The following is an 18028-nucleotide window of genomic DNA, read 5'->3' as shown; positions in this document are numbered from 1 at the left end:
GGCGGCATCCTCTTGGGCTCGTCTCCGGAGAGGCGGATATGACGCCCAGAGAGCCTCTTGTTCCTCCGCCGGACGTTGAAGGCAAGAAATTATATCATTGCGCGTCTAATCGACCACGAACCAAAATATGTATCCATGGCGGCCTAGGCTTTAAATCCTGATGCTTTCTCCCTGTACCATAAAAAGCCCTCAAACCATGGTAGTTTTAGTCGCCGTTACTGCCAAGGTCCCTCATTCACCCTGCCATTGAGGCACCTGTCCGTGAAGTACGTCCATTGTGGACTCCGAGTCCTCCGATTTCACCGAGTGGCCCGAGTCCTAAGAAGTGCCCTCCATCTCCGCATCCTCGTCCACGTCCTTGCCAAACACGTCCTCCATCGTGCCGCCCTCGACGCCATCGCCGCCGATATCCTCTTCCGCCGTCGCATTCGTCGCCTCGACGCCCTCCATCGCCCCGTCACCGCCCGGTGCAGCAGCGGCACCGTCCTCGTCGTCTTCGTCTTCGTCCTCTTCCATCCCGGCTTCCTCCCACGCTTCCTTGAGACCCCAGCTGACGCCGCTCAGAACAAAACGTTCGCTCGGCAACCTGAGACCCCACTCGTTCTGCGCGACCTTGGGCAGCGCCGTCTTGTTGCGCTCGCGCGCGAGCTCCTGCAGCCAGTCCTTGCTGACGCCGCCGGCGCCGCCGCCCCCGCGGAACTGGTAGCCCAGCCTGGCGGCGATGGCGAGCTTGACGGCGTTGGCCGTGACGGCGGCGTCGCCTGCCGCGCCGGGGATCGAGCCCGCGCCGCCGCCGCCGCCTGATGCTTTACTGCCGGCTTGGGAGGTGTAGGGGTCCGCTGAGAGGTAGATTGCGTCGGAGAGGATGCTCGAGGTGTGGCGGTAGGCGAAGTCGAGAAGGAGGAGGGGCACGCGGGACTCGTACGATGTGACGCCCTGGGAGGTGAGGAGGAGTTCTATCATGCGGGAGTCGCGGGGTCGCGGGGCCGAGGCATTGGGGGCCAGAGGGTTTGATGATTGTTGCTGCTGCTGCTGTTGTTGTTGGCCGCCCTGTTGCGCATTTTGTTGTGATGGCTGTGAGGTTTGTTGGGTGGATGAGGACTGGGTCGGTTGGGTTTGGGATGGGGGTTGAGAGCCTGCTGTTGATGTCGTTGCTGTTGCTTGGGTGTTCGGTGCGGTTTGCGAGGCTGAGGCGCCTGAGGAGGGGGGCACGCCGTTGGTTTGCGGGTCGGCGGATTGTGAAGCCATGATTGCGGTGTTGTGTCGCGTTCGTGGCAGCTATGGTATTATCTCGCTATGAAGTATCAATGGTGGTTTGATGGCGGGATGGCATATCCCCGTTTGGGACACCGTTCGAGGATTAACGATCGTCAACGCGACTAAATAGTAGCTGTCGGTTTTGTGCAGATGGTGCGTGGGGTTGGAAAGTCACCCAGACGAATTGATGTAGCTCGTAAGATCGTTTATAAGGCTCGCGAGGGTTCGAATGGGAAGGCGGGGCCGGAAAGTCGGGGGTATCAAGGTTAGGGGAGGTAGTCGGCTGGTTAGATCGCGGAAAGAGCTACCTGCCTGGCGCGTCGAGCGTGAGGACCTGAGTTGCCCATCTGCACCTCACCTCAGCTCCGAATTCTTGACGGGACTTTTGTTGATCCGTTCCATCGACAGAATCCCAGCGCACTGACCACAGCTTAATCCCACATGGACCGGGGTGTCTGACGGGCAAATCGGCAGGGCGTGGATTGGATGACCTCCAAAAACTTGCATGGAGGGGCAATTCTGCTGCGTGGTAATTGTTCTGCCCCACCACCACACCCGCCGATGCAGGACATGGCTAGAGTGGTGGTGTCACACTCTGAGGATTTTTTTACTTTTTAGTGGCGGTTCCCTTTCCCTGAATGAATTGAGTCACAGTGGATTGTCTACCGTATCTCGATAAACAAGTGACATTCCACTTTCCTCAATTGATCCTTTTGGCAACTTCATTTCCTATTGTTGCCTCATTTCTCAACGTTACCCTCCTACTAGGCTTTTTCGACTTTCATGCGAGTGAGAGAGAGATAAGAGAGAGCATACCTACAAGATTACCCCTCCCCCTCATACGTTACACATCCATATCCAACAACATACACACAATAAGAACGGCCATGGAAACAACACTACCCTTCCCTTTCCTTATCAGTGTGGCCGTTCCGCCCGGCCTGGCCAAGCTAGATGGCCTCGACCGTGAGCAAGTCTCGATCCTCGGAGCCCCCTTCTTCGAGGCCAACGACCAGACCCTGGACAAGTTTCACAGCTTTCTGAAGCAGCACAACGCAGAATTCCGCGGCTACTTTGACGTCACGGGTATCACAGCAAAGGACGATGTAGTCTCCCTGCTCGATGCCGGCGCCCGCATGGTCTTCGTCTCTCCCGAGAACCTCGCTCAGTACGAGGAGTTCGGATCCCGTGTGGGCTCCATTCTCACCACCGACGATGTCACGACGAAGCCCGCCTCCAAGCACGCCGTTCTCGTCAAAGACTTTGATCCTACCCTCTGTAACCTGGGCTCCTTCATCGAGCACTGCAAGGTGGAGAAGCTCCCGAACCTGTTCATCAAGCCCGTGCCCGAGAGCAACCTCGAGCACTTTGTCGATATCGCCAAGCAATGCAACGCCATCCCGGTTCTGCCGTCTGACGGCCTGACGGCCAGCAAGGAAGAGCCCAAGAAGCTTTCCCTTTCCAAGCTCATTGCTTCATTCTGGAAGTCGGACCGGCCGGATGGCCTGATCCCCACCGTCGTGTGCGACGAGTCTGGCACCGCGATGGGCCTCGCCTACAGCAGCGCAGAGAGCGTCGGAGAGGCCCTGCGGACCAGGGCTGGCGTCTACCAGAGCCGCAAGCGTGGTCTCTGGGTGAAGGGTGCCACGTCCGGTGACACCCAGGAGCTCATCCGCATCGCCCTGGACTGCGATAATGACACGTTAAAGTTCGTCGTCAAGCAGACTGGCGGTTTCTGCCACCTGGATCAGCACGGCTGCTTCGGTGACCTGAACGGTATCCCTAGACTCGAACAGACGTTGCAGTCTCGCAAGAAGTCCGCGCCCGCGGGCTCTTACACTGCTCGCTTGTTCTCTGACGAGAAGCTTCTGCGAGCCAAGATTATGGAGGAGGCCGAGGAGCTCTGTGACGCAAAGACTCCCCAAGAGGTTGCCTTTGAGGCTGCCGACTTGATTTACTTTGCTCTCACAAAGGCTGTCAGCGCCGGCGTTAGCCTCGCTGACATTGAGAGAAATTTGGATGCCAAGGCATTCAAGGTCAAGAGGAGGACGGGAGATGCCAAGGGCAAGTGGGCTGAGAAGGAGGGCATCAAGACTACCACAGCACCCGCCCCTGCAGCGGCGCCGGCACCGGCACCGACAGCAAAGGCTGAGAAGTCTGAGAGAATATCGATGCGCCGCTTCGACCTGTCCAGCTCTTCCGCCGCTGAGATTGACGAGGTGCTGAAGCGCCCCTCACAGAAGTCACCCGACGCCATCCTGAACATTGTCAGGCCCATCATTGACGAGGTTCGCAACGGAGGCGACAAGGCTGTTCTGTCCTACACCCACAAGTTCGAGAAGGCGACATCACTCACCTCCCCTGTGCTTAAGGCTCCCTTCCCCAAGGAGGCCATGCAGCTCTCTCCCGAATCAACCAAGGCCATTGACATTTCCTTTGAGAACATTCGCAAGTTCCATGCCGCTCAGAAGGAGGACAAGCCCCTAAAGGTCGAGACCATGCCCGGCGTGGTTTGCAGCCGCTTCTCTCGTCCCATCGAGAGGGTTGGTCTCTACGTCCCTGGTGGTACTGCCGTTCTCCCTTCTACTGCTCTCATGCTCGGTGTCCCCGCCATGGTCGCCGGCTGCCAAAAGATCGTCTTCGCCTCGCCTCCCCGCGCCGACGGTAGCCTAACCCCTGAAATTGTCTACGTCGCTCACAAGGTGGGCGCCGAGAGCATCGTCCTCGCTGGAGGCGCCCAGGCCGTCGCCGCCATGGCGTACGGCACCGAGAGCGTGACAAAGGTCGATAAGATCCTCGGACCCGGAAACCAGTTTGTCACAGCGGCCAAGATGTACGTCAGCAACGACACCAATGCCGGTGTCAGCATCGACATGCCGGCCGGCCCCTCTGAGGTTCTCGTCATCGCTGACAAGGACTCTAACCCCGCCTTTGTCGCGTCCGATCTGCTGTCACAGGCCGAGCACGGCGTTGACAGTCAAGTCATTCTCATTGCCATTGACCTGAACGAGCAGCAGCTCCAGGCCATCGAGGATGAGCTGCACAACCAGGCCATGGCCCTGCCTCGTGTCGACATTGTTCGCGGCGCCATTGCCCACTCGGTCACCATCCAGGTCAAGACCGTGGACGAGGCCATGCGCATCAGTAACGACTACGCGCCCGAGCACTTGATTCTCCAAATCAATGATGCCGAAAAGGTGACGAAGAAGGTCATGAACGCCGGCTCCGTCTTCATCGGCGAGTGGACCCCCGAGAGTGTCGGCGACTACTCTGCTGGCGTCAACCACTCTCTGCGTAAGTCCTACCCACATCAATGATGAAAGATATTCCATGACTGACCGATGATTCCAGCGACCTACGGATACGCCAAGCAGTACTCTGGCGTCAACCTCGCCTCCTTTGTGAAGCACATCACCAGCTCCAACCTGACGGCCGAGGGCCTGCGCAACGTCGGCGAGTCCGTCATGCAGCTCGCCAAGACGGAGGCTCTCGAGGCTCACCGCAGAGCCGTCGAGATCCGCATCGACCACATGAACCGTAAATAAGTGCAGTAGATTTTTGACGTTGACCATCAAAAAGAAAAGTCAAGATTATTGGATGAATGGCAAGGGGGGTTTTATGATTTTATGTAGTTATACCAAAAATGTCATTGGACATGTAGAGAAAAAGAAAAACCTTCTTATATTGGAATCCAATGCTGAGCATATCCGTGACCTATTTTGTCTCTGAGATGGTGACAAGTATTTCAGACCGCGCAGTGACGCCGTCCTTTGTCATATCATTCACTCTCAGTCCGCTTAGCCATCAACATTCTTTTGCACCCATCCCATTTCAACGTACATGTCGAAGACTTGTTAAAAGACGGTCATGATGTAGCAGGATATGACTCCGGAGCTACGTACCTGTAGAAAGACCTGACACCCGTCTATTTGCAAGCATTGCATCAAGGTCTTGCTAAGTGTGAGCCCCCTAGGCATGAACACTGCCTCTACAATAGCACAACTAAGCGGATGACAGTATTTCGGGGGGAAACAGCTTTCCCATCTCGGTCCGACCTCACCCTGTCGACTTACGAGCTTAATCTGGGGACGAGGAAAAGATGAGTTTACTTCTAGCTGGAGCTTTGAACCGCGGCTGGAGAAGATAGCGATGTCGGGATACTCAAACGTGGCTTAATCTTCTCTTTCGGCTTCCCCCGGGGCGGTCATCCTCCCTTGCCTTAGCCATTTAGTGACGAATCAGGGTTTCTGTCACTTGGAGTTCATTTTGATGAACCCAGTCAAGACCGTCAGGACCAACTACAACGTCCGCTGGGCCCCGTCTTCTACTACTCATCTCAACGCAAATATTTAATGCTGAGACGGAAGCGGCAATGTTGCCAAGGGGTCTCCTCAGAGTAGAAAGCAGGGGTGCAATTAGGGTCAGGCCTCGTCACGTTATGCTCTGCAAGTCTCATCGAGTCCAGGTTTAAACCGAAAGTGTTGGATGCTTACAAAAGTACATAGTAAAATTAGGTCGTCAAGGTGCTATGCTTGCGGTTGTCACATACATATGAACAAGGGAAGTCTTTATGATACACTAGCCTGCCTGTAACGGTATCTCATACACTCTATACCCTAATCTCCCCGGAAATCGCCAAAAACCACACATTTAGTACTTGGGCTTCATCGTGGCCCTGAGTCTGGAGTAGTCAAAGAGACCCTCGATGCTTCCGACGGCGGAGATGGCAATGTCCTGATCCCAAAGCTTCCTGCTAGCAAAGTCCATAACGTCCTTCTCGGTGATGGCATCAATGGTGCGCTCAATCTCGGCGGGGCTGGCGCGGCGGCCGGTGGTGACGAGCTGACGACCAATGTCCTCAGCAATGGCGGTGGTGCCGTCGAGGGAGAGGAGAATGGAGGCCTTGAGCTGAGCCTTGGCGCGCTCGGTCTCGGCCTCACTGACGTTGCGGGCAAGGCGCATCCACTCGCGCTGGGCGAAGTAGACGAGATCGTCGATGCGGTCGTGCTTGTCGGTGACGAGGTAGATACCCCAGAGACTAGGATGTGTTAGCAATTCCTTCTCCTTACTGCGTGGACGCTACTTACCCAGTGTCGCTGTAGCTGGTGGAGAAGCTCATGAAGCTGTTGGCAATATCGTGCTTGTGAACGAAACCGCTGAGCTTGCTGCCCTGGTGAGCGGCGTTGCCGATAGCCTTGTCGTAGTTGCCGACAATGGCCTGGGCGACGAGGGCGGTGTAGTAGTCGTCGTCGTTCCAGCTGACACCTTCAACGGCAATGGCGATGTTGGCGGTGGGGATGTTGTCGTCACGGACACGGACATCAGATCCGATGAAGTCGGCCTTCTGCTTGGACAGGAGGTAGGCCGAGGTCTGGGGGCCGGAAGTCGGGAGGCCGCTGAAGTTCTTCTCGGCGAGCTCAACGAGCTTCTCGTGGGGGATACCACCAGCGCCAACAAGAACCATGCGGTCGGCAGTGTAGTTGTTCTTGATGTAGTTGGTGAGCTCGGTGCGGGTGATGTCACGGATGTTCTCGCGGGGACCAAGGATGGTGCGGCCAAGGGGCTGGTGCTGGAAGGCGGTGGCGTGAAGGTGGTCAAAGACGACCTCCTCCATCTGCTTCTCGACCTCCTCGGACTCGCGGAGAATGACATCGCGCTCACGCTCGATGGCGGACTCCTCGAGCTTGGAGTTCTGGAGAATGTCGGCAAGAATGTCGACGGTCTGGGGAACGTCGGAGTTGAAGGCCTTGGCGAAGTAGACGGTGTTTTCGCGCTGTTTCAATGTCAATGGGAGGAAATTTTGATGATTTCGGTCGACGGGAACGAACCGAGGTGTAGGCGTTCAAGTGACCACCCATGTTCTCGATCTCGAGCTCGAGCTGCTGCTGCGTCCGGTTTGTGGTGCCCTGTATATTCGCGTCAGCAGGTGTATCTCATCGCATTGTCGTCACTGTTTGGCCTACCTTGAAGGCAAGGTGCTCGAGGAAGTGTGCGGTGCCATTGGTCTCGTCGGTCTCAGCCCTTGAGCCGGCGTCAATCCACACGCCGACGGTCGAGGTCTGGGCGAAGGGCGAGTAGTCGGTGGCGACCTAAATCTCAATTGTCAGATGGAATTCGCGGCGCGGTTTTCGAGGCCAATTGAGCCATAGAGCGGATGGGTGGATTGGGATTGCATACCGTCAGTCCATTCTTCAATGTTGTCGTCTGAGTCTTGCCGAAGGGGGTGTTGGAAGGCGTAGCGAAGCCCCGGGTAATTGGGCTCGCTCTGGAAAGAGCAGCCCGGCTTCGCAGCCCCTGCGAGAGGTTCAAAGCTAGTCTCCGGGACGCCATGGCGGAGTTGTGGAGGATGGGGAGTGATATGAGGTGTTTGATGAAATCTTTCGATGAGGTTTCGGCTCAGAAAGCTTTCGCCTTTCGAAAGGCTGTGTGTGCCTTGGAATCGAGGCGCGAAATCGGCTTCCGGAATGCCCCGGCCCAGCAACTGGAGCCAATCAGAGGAGGTACGTAACTAATCTGAGGCCCCAGTATCCTGGCACCACCAGATCCACCGTGTGTTCAATCTATCTTTTATTTTGTCATTGACTTATTTTACCCGGAAGCAGCTAAAGAACAATTGTGAGAAACCAGCTTACACTAGCTTAGAGAACTTGATTGAGCCTGCCTTCGTGGCATTTCACACCTCGATTCTTGTCTTGTTTGAGTTTACGCTTCATGGCGCAAAGTTGTCCCTTTTCAATCGATGAATCATCCTCCTTTCCCTTTTGTCCGCAAATGCCAATTGGCCAATTAAGCGGATCCTGTCCTGTGCCAGGCGACAGCCGCTCTTGCGTCAAGTTCCTAGTCGTGCAGCTGAGACCTTTAGGATGAGCTGTTAGTGCAGCAGGTCGGTCACAGGACTGCCTTTTTGACTTCACTGCATATGCCAGTCTCACAGACTCCTACATAGGATGAAAGCATGCTACAGCACTTCAACTTGAGCAACTGAGAAAAAGCCTCTTACCTTTCCTCACTTCAGTTGCCATCAATAAGACATTCATCAACTATTGCCTCGTCACTTACACGCTTTCCTTGTAGTTCGTACCCTTATGATATTAAGATGCCATCAGACAATTACAACTTTGCCGAAGTCTTTCAGTCTCTCTTCGTCTCAAAGCAAAAACCAGCCCCAGAAACCATCGCCGATACCATGAAGGCCGTCATCCAGAGCTACCCACCTCTTGGGCAATATACGCAGATTTCCCATGGTGGTCTCCCTATCACCGCAGTCCTAGAGATACCTGCTTCACGTGCGGGCGAATCCTGGGAGGTTGCGGTGTGGCACTCGATTGATGGAGCCGACTGGAGCGAAACTGCTCTTGCTCGCATCGCCGACGAAGACGCTCCGACGACCTTGCAAGCTGTCCCAGATGATGTACGACGGTTGTTTTATTCCGCTCCTGTTCCTTTCAAATCATCGTTCCAGTTCACACTCAAGTTCCGACACTCGTCAGACGAGCCATGGAGATGGACTCGCGATGAGCTAGGCGTTGGTGATGGCACTGTGGTGCTCAACTCGAGGCCCATTCTTGAGACTGTTTCCGAAAGCATTGATGACGTCGTGTCTGATCTGAATCCTGCATGGAAAGTGAAGCCGATGATGAGCCAGTGCCCCGGAACTCGGCTTTGGTCACTTGAAGCTACTATAGATGCCGTTGAAGGAGATGAGTCGAAGTTTGCCGACATCTCGTTAGGCGTGCCCTGGGGAGGGTTTCTGAGGTATGTCTGATTTTTAGAAGCCCGCCCGCTATCAGGATCAGAATCGTCTTGAGGACTCGCTTCCCTCCGTTCCAAATTCATCTAGCGGAGTGGGATGCTGACAAGAATAGGTGGTTTGCTCTTATCCGTATTTGGACGCCATGGCTGGCCCCTCGCCATGGAAAAGACTCATTTCATCTCGACAAAGACGGCGTCCTATGCTCATTCTTGAATTCCGAGGGCAAGCATCTTGTTTTCCTCGCAGTAAGCGGAGGCAACCATGTTCTGCCCGTTTTCCGCCATGGCGAGTCTGGGCAATTGTCTGTTCACGTTCGTCGCTGGACCCCATCCTGCTCGGTGAGTATAAAGCTTACCGGTCACAGGCCCGTAACGATAGTACGAAGCCAGAACCTGCTACTGTCTTGGTTGGAACAGGAGACAACTTCGAGAGCGCAAATGCCTGTGTGATGTATCAAGCCAGACAGTACATTCTTCAAGAGAAGAAGGCCAGTGATGAGCTGTTGGCCGAAATGAAGGCTATTGAGGAAGGGGTTAAACCAGAGTGGATGGAGAACTGGTATGATGGACTCGGATACTGTAAGTTTGTGACATTTCACACCATCAACTCTCCCTAATCCCCTGATTAATGTCTAACGCGTTTCATAGGCACCTGGAATGCTCTTGGGCAACGCCTCACGGACGAAAAGGTCTTTGACGCTGTCGACAAGCTAGCCGAGAATGATATCAAAGTCTCCAGCCTCATCATTGACGACAACTGGCAGACAATCGACTACAGAGGGCATGGCCAGTTTCAGCATGGTTGGTGTGAGTTCGAAGCTGAACCGAAAGCTTTCCCTCAGGGCTTGAAGGCCACCGTGGCGCACATTCGCCAGAAACATCCGCATATCCAGCACATTGCCGTCTGGCACGCTCTTCTAGGTCAGTCGTCTTGTTGCATTTCAAAGCACAGTAGATGCTGACTGTATCAGGATATTGGGCGGGCATTTCACCGGACGGAAAGATTGCTCAAGAGTACAAGACGATAGAAGTGATCCGGGAGGATGCCGAGCGACGCAACCTACCACTCGGAGGCAAGATGACCGTAGTCGACAAAGACGATGTCGACAGGTTTTATAACGACTTTTACAAGTTCCTTGTTGACTGTGGCATCGACGGCGTGAAGACGGACGCCCAGTTCATGACTGACACCTGGGTCTCGGCCAGCGCACGCCGCGAGCTCATCGACGCTTACCTAGATGCTTGGACCATATCCTCCCTCCGGCACTTCAGCATCAAGGCCATCTCCTGCATGTCGCAGACGCCGCAGATCATGTTCTATAATCAGATGCCCCGGCACAGGCCGGCGATCCTCTGCCGCAACTCGGACGACTTCTTCCCCGAAATCCCAGCCTCCCACCCCTGGCACGTCTGGACAAACGCCCACAACAGTCTCTTCACGCAGCATCTCAACATCCTGCCCGACTGGGACATGTTCCAGACCGTCCACGACTACTCGGGCTTCCACGCCGCCGCACGCTGCGTCAGCGGGGGGCCTATCTACGTCACCGACGTCCCCGGGCAGTACGATCTGGACCTCATCAAGCAGATGACGGGCCCCACGATCCGCGGCAAGACCGTCATCTTCCGGCCCAGCGTCGTCGGCAAGACCATTGACCCCTACACGGGCTACGACGACGACGGCCTGCTCAAGATTGGCAGCTACCACGGCGCCGCCGTCACGGGCACCCCGATTCTCGGCGTCTTCAACATCTCCGCGCGCGCCCTAACGGAGATCATCCCGCTCGCTGCCGCCTTCTCCGGCGTTCTCCCCTCCATGCGCTACGTCGTCCGGGCGCACTCGTCAGGCAAGGTCAGCAAGCCCGTGTCCTCCGGCTCGGCCGCATCTTCGCTGACGGTGTCGCTGGACGTGCGCGGATACGACATCTTCACCGCCTACCCGCTCTCCGGGTTCGACAGCGAGACCAAGGGCAAGGTGTGGACCGCCAACCTGGGTCTGGTGGGCAAGATGACTGGCGCGGCCGCCATACTCAATAGCGACTTTATGCTGCGGCACGACGGCAAGGTTGAGCTCAAGACTCGTCTCAAGGCGCTCGGCGTTTTTGGTAAGTACTTGGTGGTGATGTTTTCCTGAAAGGTATAAGAGCAAATCCTGACGAGACCCAAACAACAGGTCTGTACATCTCGAAGCTACCAGAGTTGACAATCGAGGATGACTTCCTCGTCACCATCCAGAACTCCGTGATCCCGGTCCACACGGTGTCCCACAGCAAGGACCACGATTGCGTCCTGGAAATCGACATTGAGAAGGCGTGGCAGGAGATGGGTCTCCATCCCGGCTGGGGCAACGAGGTTGAGATGACGGTTGTATTTGCCATTGATCACGAGGAAGCCCAGGAAGTGTAGATGCCCCATCTTCAGTCCATTCGATGTGTGAGCTTACCCCTGGCCATAAAAATCATCGAGAAGAAATAAACTTTCCATCGGGTCCAAGGGCATTCTTTCCAATAAGTATCCCCACACAATGTCGTATCAAAACTAACAAGCACGCTCAACTTCACTGCTTCTTCTCCTTGGGCTGAATGCCCAACTTCTTGGCCTCAAAAGCAACCGTATCAGCAATATCCTCCCTCAAACTCCTGCTCTCCGCCTCCCACCCAAAATACTTGCGCGCCCTCTCCGCCTTGCTCTTGGAATTGAACCCCCACGTCGCGTTCGCCTTGCCATCGCTCTGCAGCACCTCCTTCATCGTAGCCTCCTTGGTCAACGCCGCCGGCAGAAAACCCTGCTTGAACGCCTCCTCCGCAACCCACCCGGCAACCTCGCGCCACGCGTGCGTCCCGCTCTCGACAAAGTAATACGCCCGCGGGCCCAGAATCTCCGGGTCGGCGTTCTTGGACGCGTCCTGCGTCGCCTCCGCGAGCTTTACAAACAGCCGTGAGAGATCGTGCACGTGGACGTTGTCCCACTCGGCCTTGCCCGGCGCCACGATGGGCGCGAAGCCCTTTTCCAGCGTGGCCTGCGCGAGGGAGGGCACCTGGATCGAGCGCTGGTTCGTCGGGCCGCGGCCGCGGCCGTAGATTGTGGGCGGGCCGACGATGGCGGTGCGGACGCTGGGGGAGTTGCTGCCGAGGACAATCTTGTCAATGTCGCGGTGGATGGCGTCGTCGGGCAGGGAGAGGATGCGGTCAATGTCGCGGATGTCGTGGTAGTCTTGGTCTGGGAGGGGGGCCTCGCCGTAGCGTTTGTTCCTCATGTCGTACTGTGGTTGGGGTGTTAGTGGCCATTTGCTTAGGTATTGGAAAAAGAAGAATATCTCTCTCTGTGTGTGTCTCACCCATTGCAGGATACCGGTACCCGAGATGTGAAGCCAGAAGCCCGGCTTCTCAGGCGTGTGTCCCTCTGCCAGCCCCTTTGCGATGGCTTTTGCGGATGGCTCATCATCAGCAGACCCAGCGGTGTCTTAGTCCCTCGTTGTTAGCCTCTCATCCCATCGCATTTTCGCTCCTCAGTCAACGACATTTTTCTTGAAATATGTTCAAGGGAGAAGCATGAAACGGACGGCAACATACGAATTACTACATCAGCAGCAGCCGCCTCCTTTTCGATTACGCTCGCGTCTTCCAAACCGCCGAGTACTATGCGAACCTTGGGATACGCCTCCTTCACGGGAGCGGCACGCTCTTCATTGCGCACGAGGAGTGCGTACTCGTATTCCGGGTGTTTCTCGTAAAGGGCGTAAAAGGCGTCGCCGCCAATGTAGCCTGACCATTTGTGTTAGCAAGAGGATCAAATAAATCGTTGGCCTCGGACATTTGCATGTCGGGAATAAAGGTCACTTCGCACCTGTGACGCCCGTCCTGATTTATACATTAGCTATGGGATTTTTTGAGAGAGCATGGACACTATGGGCATGCTTACAGAAAGATTTTGACAGTCATGTTAGATGGTTCGTCAATTTAGCAATATCTGTGTCTGATGAAAAGGATTCAATACGTCGAAAGGCAGTAAGACGATGCCAAAAAAAAAAAAAGAGTCTACAAACATGAAGAAGTTTGCCCGTCTCGTAGCTTATAAACTCCAAGCAACCCCGCCTCCGTTGGACGTCGTTCCTCCGAGAGTTCAAGACAGCTTATTAATTCCACGCGGAAACCGCTTAGCAACCACGTTCCGTGCAACGCACGCCGTGGCTCCCCCAACAAGACAGCTATCCCAATTCGGTGACAATCAAGTACGATCTCAACATGGATGTCTAGAAACTTGGGAGACTACCCGCTCTTGCCCGCCTAGCTGCCGTTCTCGCGTGTAAAAATGCAGTGGGGTCATCCCGAACGACTGTACCTAGAAGCAATTGAGGGGTTGCGGTCGACAGGTTGTGACATCATGGATCAGCACGCCTTTTTTCCCTCTCTGATGGCGCCTTCGTCCCGCCTCTTTGTTTGCTGCTTAAACTGCGAGCTGGTTGGAGCTTGTCAATGTCGTAGTGGTTGTGTTATATTGTGCTGGTAGATCCGGGTCGACGATCCGTGGAATGGTCTGGTTCATCGGGCCCCCGCTTCTCTTGCTGCCCGCATACGGGCATCGCCAAAGGGACTCGCTGTCTCAAAAGGAGACTTCGTCAGCCTGGAAGTCAATGTGAATCCTACCAAAGAGATATAGGATCTTGTAGTGAAATCGGGTGTCACTTGCCCTAAAGAGCTTCTTAAGTAAGTCGCCGGCTCAGTATATAAGGTAGTTCAGGTACTGGTAATGAACTGAGGTCATTCCCGGAATCTCAAGCATTTCGCGTAATATTAATGTGACTCACAAAGTATCTATGGATGCTGCTCCCATCTTCTCAGCCTAGCTTGCAGGTGTTTCTGCACAAACTCACCGTGCCTCCTGATCCGGACGAATCAACCTCAACTTACACGACTTATACGACCCCGCGAGCTTGTCTCAGACATGCATATCAAGCATTTAGATGAGAGTGAGCCTTCAAGAGTACCTACCGGCGACTTCAAACCACAGACATTGGGTATGGGCACATTGGCGAAAGTTTTATGCTGGTGTTTGCTCGTCATTATATTTGAGGGCGTTCGCGTTGTTAAGAACGCGAACGCGCCCATTCGACTACGGGTTCAAACCCGAGTCTTTTCATCTCATATCGTCTATGTGTTGTCATCTCTCCAATCAGTTTGCCATCCAACTTTTTGTAAACCAAAACGCCGACGCGATGTCACTCTTCGCGCGTGTCCTTGTGTAAGGAAATCGAAATAGATCAGATTCCAAGGAAAGAGACCACTTTTCGTTGATCTTGACACCTCTTTTGGTTGGTATCAAAGCCTGTCATCCCACGACAGGTATCTATGTACTTTCGAGAGCTCAGGCCGTGCCAAGTTGAATCGGAGACAACAGCCCGCCCATCGAAGATATGTGCTGATCATCGGGCTTCTATGAAAGGCCCATACGGTCCACTCCCATAGTGTCCTTTATGCGTCTTCGAGGAGGATGACGGTCTTGGTGTCGCCGAGCTTCTCACGGCCGTTCAGACCGGGAATTTCTAGGATGAAGAGATAGCCGACAATCTCGCCACCGAGCTGCTTGATGAGGTCGGCCGCAGCCTTTGCGGAACCACCTATTTCGTGTTAGTGGACCTGTACGATCTAGCCTCGGGGGAATGTTGCGCATTTCAGCACAGAGTATGTAGCTTACCAGTAGCAATAATGTCATCGACGACCAGAACCTTCTGGCCAGGCTTGATGGCATCCTGCTGCATCTGGAAGAAGTCGGAGCCGTACTCCTTCTGGTACTCGGCGGTAACGCACGGGCCGGGCAGCTTGCCCTGCTTGCGCACCGGGGCGAAGCCGGTGCCGAGACGGAGGGCCATGCCGGGGCCAAAAAGGAAACCACGGGCGTCGAGACCGACAATGACGTCGGGAAGAGTCGGGAAAGCCTCCTTGACCTGCAACTCAAGGGCATCGCCGAGAGTCTGGTGAACGGTGGGGTCGAGGAAGAGGGGCATGATGTCGACAAAGTCGATTCCCTTGATAGGGAAATCAGCAAAGTGACGCAGAGCGCCCGTGAGCTTCACCTTCCCACTGGCGAGTTCGGGGGAGGCGGCGGAGGCGGCGGCGGGCTGTCGTCCCTGGGCATCTTGAGGGTGGATGGGGTGGGCGGCCAAAGGGTTGATTGTAGCCGCAGAGGCGTCGTTTGAGAGGGGGAGTTGTTCGGAGGACATTGTGAAGAGAGGAGAGGGGAGGAACAGGCGGGTTAAGAAGGTCTTCTGGGCGGGTTGGAAAGCAATGATATGAGTCTGTCTGTATCTAGGTTGGCAGAAGAAAATTTTGGGGTCGGATCCCGGAGAGTAGACTGAGTGTGAGCGAGAGAGGAGGGGTGTGGGACACGAACAAGTGGCAGGTGGTAAAAAACAACGGTAAGGTTAGGTTGGCTAGCACGCAAAGGTAGACAAGGTGCTGAGGGTACGTGGAGATTGTATTGGAGCTGCTAAGACAACGGAGTTACTAGGTACCGGTTCCTTATTTTGACCGAGGGGTCGTGGAGGGGTGAGGAGGTGTGCGTGTGTGCCAGCGTGTGTAAGATACTTCGTACCCATCGGGACTGAACTGAGGTGTGTGAGAAAAGAGTGTGGGAAAGAGAATGGCAGGCTAGTCCAGCTCGGCTCGCCGGGGGTGGAGAGTAAGACAAGGCATGAAATCACGAAAGCAGGCTGGCAGACGGCGTGCAGGAAGGTGATAAGATACCTTAGGTACAGAGTATCAACTGTGTATGGCCAGGGGTCATGGAGGTAGCAGAGGCGAGAAGAGAAAAATAAGGAAGAAAAAATCTACTAGAGCGACTGGGTAGCGTAGATTCCGGAGAGTGGTAAGAGTGAGTGTGAGTGTGAACGCGCCATCGATTAGGAAGTGGAGAGTTGTGATACGGGTAGGGTGTCACTACGTGTGGTGCGAAGTGGGCAGGTCGATTCCAACTTGCCCAAGAGTGGTCCGCGACGAAAATGACAGCGATGAGGGTACATGGCCAAGCTAGTCCAAGGCTTGATAGGAAAAGCTCATTTAAGGCGCTTCGGGATATGCCTTAGATAGGATGGCGAGCATTCATTATCTTTACTTTTCCTTTGTCTCTCCTGACTTCCGAGCGCTGCCTTTTGATGCCTTCTCTGTCTCTTCATTGCCGCCCAACTTGGGAAGCCCATTGTGTTGAAACATATTGCTCAAGCAAGTTCATGTTGACTCGGGAATACCTCAGAGAGGTGCTGTGGTTTCCGCAGATGAGCGGCCAACAGATGCTGGGAAACACTTGATTCCTTTCTGGGCTGTTTCTCGTCCCTCAGGTCGCGCGATATCGTATCTGGCTGTAATAGCAAATGGTAAGCCGGCAACGGCGCAGGTGGGAGGTGGGATGTCTTTCAGCCAGAATTGATTGCCCCTCCATCGTAGCAGCAACGACCCCTCCATATCCCAAGGCAGGGGACCTTGGGCCGTGGACGAACGGACGAGCGCAAGAAGCAGTTCCCCACTATGCCACCACCTCCGAGAAAGGGACCATGACACAAGCTGTCTCTGTCTCACCCTCGCCAGGCAGCCCAGCACAAACGTCAGGAAGCCTCTGGATGTTGCATGGCACGTCATCATCCGAGCCGTGAATCAATGATAGCAGCATCCCTTGTCTTCTCCTTCTTGTCGTAGCCCTTTCCCTCATCAAGAACGGTCATGCACATACCTAGATATCATGTCACGGCCCTGAAGGGTGTGAGCTAGTTTTCGGTGAGTAGCTTCGTCAAGCGCTGCAGAGAAGACTGTCTAGGTAGTCTGCAGGTCGACGACATGAACTTTGGTTGTGAATATGGTTTGCTCTGAAGAGACGAAGTACCAGAACCGGAAGACATTTAGCCTTGGACCAGGGCCCTTGTCTTTTTTCCCTGCCCAACACCGATGAGGAGGAGCGCAGCGATGAATGGCGAATGTGGTGCAGAGTCCTGCATGCGCGTGTAGGTGGTACCAACATGCCATGCTATTTCATCACCACAATACCCGTACAGGCCCGTACGGATAGCACGAGGCAAAGCAGGCGCGGCAGGCTGTTCGAACTTTGAACAACCCGGAGGGCTGTCAACGGCTTGGTTGCACATACAGGCGCCATGGTGAAGTTGCGGCGACGGTGGTTCTCAATACCGTCAGCGAGAATAGCATTGGTGCCGATTTCTGTGGATCATGCTACCTTCCAGGTTAGTGACTGAAGCTTGAAGTAGGTAGGCACTAGGGCCCTGAAGACCCGATGATACCGGAAACATCTCAGCTCGTTTCAAACGTCCAAATTATTGTGCTTTGGGTGAATAGGTCAAGGGTGGATGATAGGAGAGGCACGAATGTGGTGATGTGGAGCAGATGAGCTGTCGATGTGGCAGAGGAGGTCGAGAAGCTCGCTCGAGCACACAGTGGAAGAGGTACCAAGTGATTATGAAGCAAGTACTTTGGTAGGGGAAATAGAGGGAATGCAGAGTACATATTTGGTAACAATACTGGAGTGTTGACTTGCATAGGAACGTTCTTACCTAGGTATGTTCCGCCCGAGGCATCTAAGGTAAGGTAGGTAGGTAGGGACGTGCCTGACAACCTGGAAGATTATCCTCATCCATGACAAGCAGGAACCACCCAAGTAACTAAGGTACCTCGAGGCTCATGGGCTCTTTCCTGCTCCATTTGGTCTCGAGGCAAGTAGTTACTGCTGAGGAGCCTTTGCTAAAGGTAAGGTCGGTATGGGTGGTACTCTTGCCTATGTACAAGACTCTTCGAACTTGCTCCTTCAAACGGCCCCCAGCTCAAATTAAACGGGCCGTTTGAGGCGAACTGCGGCTTACGGGCAGCTGTCCCTCCACTCCACCCATTTCTAAGGTAGAACATACCATTCCCGCTCCTATTTTGCTTCTAGATGCATTCAGCCCATGCATTATTCCTCTTCTCTGCAAAGCCAATCATAGCGTACAGACACTACAATGTCGGCCCAGTGTCTTGGCTGT

At 54.6% G+C, this 18028-nt stretch overlaps 6 protein-coding genes across 6 annotated transcripts; 2 read left to right on the top strand and 4 right to left on the bottom strand.

Annotated features, from left to right (window-relative positions):
- Positions 1–318: 318 nt before the first annotated feature.
- Positions 319–1248, bottom strand: CTAM01_01434 (transcription initiation factor TFIID subunit 9; the record flags this gene model as incomplete). The annotated part of the gene is made up of 1 exon (XM_060517476.1): positions 319–1248. One exon carries the CDS (start codon positions 1246–1248, stop codon positions 319–321), a length of 930 nt encoding a protein of 309 aa, XP_060387937.1.
- Positions 1249–2144: 896 nt separating this feature from the next.
- CTAM01_01433 (histidine biosynthesis trifunctional protein) lies at positions 2145–4802 on the top strand (the record flags this gene model as incomplete). The annotated part of the gene is made up of 2 exons (XM_060517475.1): positions 2145–4551; positions 4609–4802. The coding sequence occupies 2 exons, from the start codon at positions 2145–2147 to the stop codon at positions 4800–4802; spliced, it is 2601 nt and encodes an 866-aa protein (XP_060387936.1).
- Positions 4803–5907: 1105 nt separating this feature from the next.
- On the bottom strand, positions 5908–8111 carry CTAM01_01432 (mitochondrial-processing peptidase subunit beta; the record flags this gene model as incomplete). Its single annotated transcript, XM_060517474.1, has 6 exons — positions 5908–6295; positions 6345–7030; positions 7086–7163; positions 7221–7346; positions 7435–7634; positions 7937–8111. Coding segments are annotated over 6 exons (1653 nt in total), but the record flags the coding sequence as incomplete, so codon positions are not given.
- A 242-nt stretch (positions 8112–8353) lies between these two features.
- CTAM01_01431 (raffinose synthase Sip1) lies at positions 8354–11415 on the top strand (the record flags this gene model as incomplete). Its single annotated transcript, XM_060517473.1, has 6 exons — positions 8354–9012; positions 9123–9321; positions 9375–9588; positions 9658–9930; positions 9981–11114; positions 11183–11415. The coding sequence occupies 6 exons, from the start codon at positions 8354–8356 to the stop codon at positions 11413–11415; spliced, it is 2712 nt and encodes a 903-aa protein (XP_060387934.1).
- A 151-nt stretch (positions 11416–11566) lies between these two features.
- Positions 11567–12771, bottom strand: CTAM01_01430 (uncharacterized protein; the record flags this gene model as incomplete). The annotated part of the gene is made up of 3 exons (XM_060517472.1): positions 11567–12271; positions 12347–12471; positions 12582–12771. Coding segments are annotated over 3 exons (1020 nt in total), but the record flags the coding sequence as incomplete, so codon positions are not given.
- A 1709-nt stretch (positions 12772–14480) lies between these two features.
- CTAM01_01429 (adenine phosphoribosyltransferase) lies at positions 14481–15229 on the bottom strand (the record flags this gene model as incomplete). Its single annotated transcript, XM_060517471.1, has 2 exons — positions 14481–14626; positions 14704–15229. The coding sequence occupies 2 exons, from the start codon at positions 15227–15229 to the stop codon at positions 14481–14483; spliced, it is 672 nt and encodes a 223-aa protein (XP_060387932.1).
- Between the last annotated feature and the right edge of the window lie 2799 nt (positions 15230–18028).

The sequence above is a fragment of the Colletotrichum tamarilloi genome (assembly GCF_030869305.1).
Source record: "Colletotrichum tamarilloi strain Tom-12 chromosome Unknown Scaffold_3.1, whole genome shotgun sequence".
In the NCBI taxonomy this organism is placed as follows: domain Eukaryota; kingdom Fungi; phylum Ascomycota; class Sordariomycetes; order Glomerellales; family Glomerellaceae; genus Colletotrichum; species Colletotrichum tamarilloi.
This window is presented reverse-complemented; position numbering and strand designations above follow the sequence as displayed.